General features: G+C 35.0%; 1 protein-coding gene across 1 annotated transcript; it reads left to right on the forward strand.

The window, feature by feature from the left end:
* The first annotated feature begins 6,061 nt into the window (after positions 1 to 6,061).
* LOC131627791 (uncharacterized) lies at positions 6,062 to 6,603 on the forward strand. Its single transcript, XM_058898648.1, has 3 exons — positions 6,062 to 6,241; positions 6,320 to 6,466; positions 6,550 to 6,603. Exons 1-3 carry the CDS (start codon positions 6,062 to 6,064, stop codon positions 6,601 to 6,603), a joined length of 381 nt encoding a protein of 126 aa, XP_058754631.1.
* The last annotated feature ends 285 nt before the right edge of the window (positions 6,604 to 6,888 follow it).

Raw genomic sequence — 6,888 nt, forward strand, 5'->3', positions numbered from 1 at the left:
GTTTTAAATCTTGACACCTAATTCAAACCCCCTTTTTTGTGTTTCAGACAGCTTCAGTATTAACAAAGGTTGCACCAAAAGTTGTATGAGAGGTACTCGTCGAATCACCCATGTCTGTGCAAATTAAGAAACATAATAACATATAATAGATACACCAACATGAAAATTAAGGAAACATCATACAACACTTCATCAAATAAATATGCAGTAGAGAGAGACCTAAAAAGGAACATGTAAAGTAATGCTATCAGTTATTGAATAAAGCATCTTTCCCTCACTGGAACAACATGTTACTAGTTTAGTGGGACATAAATGGAAGAGTTTACCTTAAAACATTTCAATGGTATTACATTTCTAAACATTATCAAACAACATTTATGTGGTAATAGCATTTCTAACAACATTTTAGTGAGTTACCATTTCTATAAACAGTGAGTTTCGTACCTCAAACGTGATGACAAAGCTTCAATGAGTTTTGAAAATGAGATGATGTTTGAGTTGATGTTGAAGAGTTGACATTGAAAAGAGATGATGTACGGGTTGATGTTGAAGAGTTGGTCAAAATTGCCTTGGGTTTTTGTGAAGAGAACGACTGTAATACGGTGAACTGACTTTTTATCAAAATGTCGCGGAAAGCAAGAGTCGCCACCGACTTTTATTTTATCCAAATTATCAGAAAGGCTAAAAGAACAGGAAAAACTTTTTAAATAAAAACTGAGTTCGGGGGGTAATTTATGCAAAGGGAAGGTGTAAGGCACCCTTTTGCATCCATGGTTATCCATGGGCTCTTAATTGCTTTGCTCTTTTGAAGGAAATGTAGAAGAAGAGAATACGAACTTTAGCTCATAAATGAGCGTAGCCTAGAGAGTGTTTAGAAAATCGAGTAGAAAAAGATTTTTAGAGCAAGGCAATTAGGAGCAATTACCTGGTTAGATGAAAAATGTTCTTTTAGCCTTTCAGGGCTATCCATACCATAGGAGGGTAAGGAAGTCCTTTGATTTGGAGGTTGAAGGGTCGTCGAATTATCGTTTGCCATAAGACTGTCCCATGCCATAGAGGGGCAGGTAGTCTAAAGGAAAGATCATAATAGCCTTCTTCGTTAGTCAACCAGAGGATACCTCAGCACTTCGTAGGCAACTTCGAGGGACGAGGTCATATTTGGCGAATCGAAGGCAGCATCATTAGGGACTTATGACCTTGAGAATGAACTGAGGGAAGGCTATTCTGCAAAGAACACAAGGCAACAGGAAACAGGCAACAAGAGGGGTACCATAAAAGGTGCGTGGGGTGCAACAATCACGTGATCAGATTCGATTATATTATCTTGTAATTAGGTGATTCTAATTTGATTAACAGACTTGCACTCCCTAGGATTACTAACCACACAATAATATGGGGAAGGGGAAAAAGAAACCAGCGGATCAATAGTGTAATAGGTTTGACATAAATAATAATTAAAGAAAGTAAATCAGATAGGTTTTAGGGTTACCGACTATTGAACTTTGACGGTTGGCTAACTCTGAAAATTGGAAAAGGAAAAATAAACAAATACTAAAAGGGGTGAGTGCATTATCAATTCATTGGTGGTTAAAGCTAACCCAAATTTGATAAAAAAGAAGGCAAAAGAAAATTAAAAACAAATATGAAATAGGACTTAGCTTTTGATCTGATATGATTCGTAGTCGAAGGTAACCTCGAGGTTAACCCTGAGAAACTGGCAAAGGCAGACAGAAAAGGAAGTGAGTGTAGAAAGAGTCCATTGACTTTTGAGGATGAAACCCTAAGAATATTTTTATAAGGCAAACAAATATTTAAATAAAATAATAGAGTCGGGACTTAGCTTTGTAATAGGCGAGGCGCGTAATCGGAAGATGTCTAATAATAATCTTAGCTGTTTCGATCTGGCATGACGCATGGCTGAAGAATCCTGATTAATCCTGAAAGTTGGGCGCCAAGAAAAAAAACGTTAGTGCATTACCAATTCGTTGATTGCAAACACAAACCCTAATCTAAACCAAAGGGGCAAATAAAGTACTACGATATTAAACAATTCCTAAAAGGTTTGACGAAATCAAAACGTTTGATCTAAAATGAATGACTATCTAAATGGATAAATAACCCTAATTTTTAATTAATTAAAATATAAATAATGTTAATATTATAAAAAAAATTGATTAAATAAATCAAAGGATTATGAAAATATGATTTTATAAATAAATAAGTTTAGATAAAATAAGTTTTTTTTTTTTTTAAAAAAAAAAAAGAAGAAAAAGAATAAATAAAAGAGGAAATATGTAATAAAATAAAAAAAATAAAATAAAAGTTAGAAAACTTAGCTGAATATTCTGGTATGGTTTACTGATGGAGATGCATGGTGGTATTGCAAGCTGGGGGGCGTCTGATCATACACTGGCGTTGATCCATTGGTGGAGATGCGAAGGCACATTGTGCACATGCGGAGAAGCGTAGTACTGGATCGGAGGACACCCTATAGCACATGAATTAACCAAAAAAACATTCCCCCACCAGGGCTCGAACCAGCGCCATGAAGGATGAAGGATCAAACGCGCGCTACCAACTGGACCAATGGCACTTCATGATTTTGAAACGCGCTCAGATAGTCCTATCACGTTCTAAAAAACTGAACTGCAGAATCCGGCGAGACTTCGTCTTCTCCGGCGAGGGTTGTTTTTGCGACCTGCGTAATAACGTAAGAACAACAGCAAACTCCGCCCAGATCCGCTAAAAGTGATGCTACAAATTCAATGGAAAGATTAGTTTTCAATAATAACGCTTGTGGTTATAAAAACGAAAGGATGAGACCTTGATGCTCTATAATGGCACGTCGTCATGCTTGCATCAAAACCTCAATTAAACCAACCAGTCTTCATCAGAACATCGATGTCAACACGAATATATGGGCAAATCGTATTGAAATTGCTTATATATATGAAACCGAAATTAAAGACGTAAAGAGTAAAAAGTCATGAAACCAGAATTGGGGTTTTGCGATTTAGAATGATTGGATTGCTCCTGAACGACTGGGATGCATCAGAATTCCCTGAGGAATTCGTAGGGATGCTTTGTATGACTCAAATTATGCTGGAACTTGGTCTGCAATTTTCCTTCAATGCCACGGTTGCTTGTTTGCAGTTTTGGAGTGGGGGCTCTTTTAAGTGAAAAACCAAAAAACAATTAGGATTATTCATCAGTATTTATAAGAAAAAAAATAGGTTTAATAGAAAAGAGCATAAATCAAAAATTAATTAACATAGTCAAAATTCTAAATCAAACTTTAATTTGATTTTGCTTTTTGCCATATTTAGCTAATTATATTGATTTTGTTCTAAAAATAAAAACTCTCCTAATATGAAAATGCAATCAAATCTTTTTTGAATATTTTTTATTTTATGATTTTTTTGATATTTTTGTGAATAAAAATAAAAAATGAAATAAAGATATTATAAAAATACGTAATTAATCAAATACGAAAATTAATTAAAAAATAATAAAAGATGCAATTTTTGTGATTTTTTGAAAATAAAATAAAGTTAGTAACAAATAAAGGAAAAACGTCAGACGTGAGATTTGAACCTTGGAACCTTGCCCTCGCAAACCTTACTTCCTTATCGCCCGAGCTATGTCAATTATTTGAAAAATGACATATGAAAATATATGCGGGCAAATTTTGGGGTATGACAACGACGATGAAGTTAGAGTGTTTGTTGATAGGTAAATGAAAAGTTAGAGTCTAGTTCTCTGAACTATTCATGCAAAAGAGAAAACACATTAGTTTTTAGGCAAGACCAAGGAAATATATCAATTAAAAATTAAAAAAATAGAAAAACCACATATATCGTCATAGCTTGAGAATTCATTTAAAATAACTTTCACGTAGGTTTTTAGAAAAAAACCGAGGTAATAGATTAATTAATAATTAAAAATAAAAATGAAATAAAATAGGTATTTGAAAATTTTGATGCAAAATATATGACCTATAGGTTGGCCAAAATTGGAAATACAAATAAAAAATAATAATAAATAAAAAAGGGTAAAAAGAAAGGCACCATGTGACCCTAAACCAATTTTAAAAAAATAAAACATAAAATTCAGTAGCTGGGATTCGAAGCGAACTCCCTTTTAGTCATATTCCCTCAATTTTATGAATAATCGAGGGTATAGGTTGTATATATTTTAAAAAATAAATTATGGAGCTTCCAAGACATATACCTCCATTATTGGTGGATCGAGATGAAAGCTTTGTCATAAAATATATAATTTGTAGTAGTGCAACTTTCTCTGTTCCTTCTCCATCATCTCCCACTTCGGATCCAAAGGGCGGGGGGGGGGGGGGGGGGGTTGGGATGGCCTTTGTATGGAGTAACTCGCACCATATATTCTCTCGTATGGTGTTGTGCAGAGGGTAGATTTCTATGGGATGCTAGATGGGTTGGAAAGGCGTCATGTCATGAATAGGTTACACGGAATAGTTCCTACTTTAATGAGAGGACCCCTCCCCCTGATGTCGCGTTCTTTCGTGTCTATAGTCCTTTTTTGGAATTTTTTCCTTTTCCTTTAACATAACTGTAACACGGTGGGAGAACTGACTTTTTGAAATGTTGCGGATAGCAAGAGTCGCCACCGACTTTTATTTTATCCAATCTATAGAAAGGCTAAAAGAACAGGAAAGACCTTTGAAAGATTTTGAGTTCGGGGGGTAGGTTATACAAAGGGAAGGTGTAAGCACCCTTTGTATCCATGGTTATCCATGGGCTCTTAATTGCTTAGCTCACTTGTTTTCAAAATGTTTGAAGTGTCGTGTGTGAATAGGAAAATGATTTGTTAAGCACTTTAGCTTGTAAATAAGCGTAGCCTTTTTGAAAACTTTTTTGTAAAGAGTTGTGAAAAGTGATTTTGAAATTTGAATTTGAAAAGAGAAAGCATTTAAGAGTACCTACCCTAAGTTTTAAAGATTCTGTTCTTTCAGCTTTTCAGTTTAAAAGGGCTATCCATACCATAAGAGGGTATGAAGTCCTTTCATTGGATGTAAAGGGTCATCGGGGAAGTATCGTTCGCCATAAAACTGTCCCTACCATATAGAGGGTAGGTAGTCTTTAGGGAAGGATATAATAGTCATTAATCTTCTTTAGGAAACAGGCGAGGATACCTTAGCAATTGGGACAATCATCATTTACCGAGGCAACTTCGAGGGACAAGATCATTTTCTGTCAGGCAACTTCGAAGGGACTATGATTTTATGATGATGAACTGAGAGTAACATTTGTTTTGCTTAGGTATCCTCGTATTCGAGGGACTTGACTATTTCAATCGAAAAGGCAACAGTCAAAATAAGGCAACAAGAGGGGTAACCCTAAAGGTGTGTGGGTGCACAATCATATGGTTTGAATTCAGTTATGTTATCTTGATTTAGGTGAGCTATGTTCAGTTACTCAGTTGTCACTCCCTAAGTTACTAACCACGCAATAAATAATCGTGCGGAAATTAAAATACGGAAAGTAAAACCTACGCTATTACAGTTTTATGGGTGGGCGATTTTACAATAAACACCTGTGGGGGTTTTGCGGAAAATAAAGACGGAAATTAAAGAAACTATAATTAATTCAAAAAATATTTAAATAACTTGAATCGTCGTCAAACCTTCGATTAATCCTGAAAATCAAGAATGAAAAGGAAAAAAAAGATTAGTGTATGAAAGATCTATTTAGGCAAAATACCCTGTTTGGTCCCTTAAGTTTACCCTCTGGTTCACTTTGGTCCCTCAATTAATTTTCGTGCCAATTTGGTCCTTTAAGTTTCTAAATGTAATCACGTCAGTCCTGTCCGTCAAGTTGGCTATAACGTCCGTTTGTTTAGTCTAGCTGGCAGGTGATGTGTCATAGTATATTAGGTTTTCCTTCTCCCCAATTCAATTTCACGTTCTCCTTCTCCCCCAATTCAATTTCACGTTCTCCTTCTCCCCATCTCTGCACTTCTTGTTCTATTCTCCTTCTCCTTCGTGTTCATCACTTTTCTCCCATCTCCATTCTGATAATCACCAACCATGAAGGAAAAACATTGTTCTGAGTTCTTCAAAGAGACAAAATCAGAAAGCAACGAGTCTTGCGTTCTTAGTAAGGCTCGTGCTATGCCAATTTGTTACTGTGGTGATGCTGCTGTGATTCGTAGGGCAAACACTGACAAGAATTTCGGAAAGAAATTTTGGGGATGTATCAATTACAAGGTAAGCCCTAATTTTTGGTTTGGTATGTTAAAGCAATGTGAAGAGGTTGTGTTGTTGATACAAATTTGTTATTTACAGGGGTCTGAGCAAAGAGGTTGCGGTTTTTTCAAGTGGTTCAATGAGGAAGTGGTGGAAGACAAATGTGAAGATTTGATACATAAGTTTGAAATCTTATCCAAGGAATTTGAAAAACTGAAGTGCAGAAATGAGGATTTAGGGAATAGGGTGACTGAAATTCAAGGCCAATTGAAGAAGTTTCAAAAGTGGAAGTTTATATGTTGTGTAATGTTATGTTTTTGGTTTTATAGGATGTTTTAGTATTGTCAATTAGGATGTTTCTGGTTTTTGAATGTGTAGTTTGAATGTGTAATTGTAACACAATTATGAAATGAAATGAGTTTTAGTATTGGCATATTTGGTGTATAATGCATTTGACAGACCAAAACAAACATGACATTAACACATTTCATGATATTTCCCAAATGCATACAAACAGAACCAAAACAACAAACATAATTGTTGATAACAAACATAATTGTTCAAATTGTCTTCAAAATACATTAACCATAAACATGTTGATAACAAACATGATTGTTCAAATTGTCTTCAAAATACAAACATGACATAAACATGTTGATAGTAGACTT

This window comes from Vicia villosa, unplaced genomic scaffold, assembly GCF_029867415.1.
Source record: "Vicia villosa cultivar HV-30 ecotype Madison, WI unplaced genomic scaffold, Vvil1.0 ctg.000402F_1_1, whole genome shotgun sequence".
Lineage (NCBI taxonomy): Eukaryota > Viridiplantae > Streptophyta > Magnoliopsida > Fabales > Fabaceae > Vicia > Vicia villosa.

What these genes read in the sequence shown, in the direction of transcription:
- LOC131627791 (XM_058898648.1), top strand. Translation starts at nt 6,062, where the DNA reads ATGAAGGAAAAACATTGTTCTGAGTTCTTCAAAGAGACAAAATCAGAA. An exon ending in GGGGATGTATCAATTACAAG is followed by an intron (nt 6,242 to 6,319) that starts GTAAGCCCTAAT and finishes TGTTATTTACAG; the next exon opens with GGGTCTGAGCAAAGAGGTTG. An exon ending in ATGAGGATTTAGGGAATAGG is followed by an intron (nt 6,467 to 6,549) that starts GTGACTGAAATT and finishes TTGGTTTTATAG; the next exon opens with GATGTTTTAGTATTGTCAAT.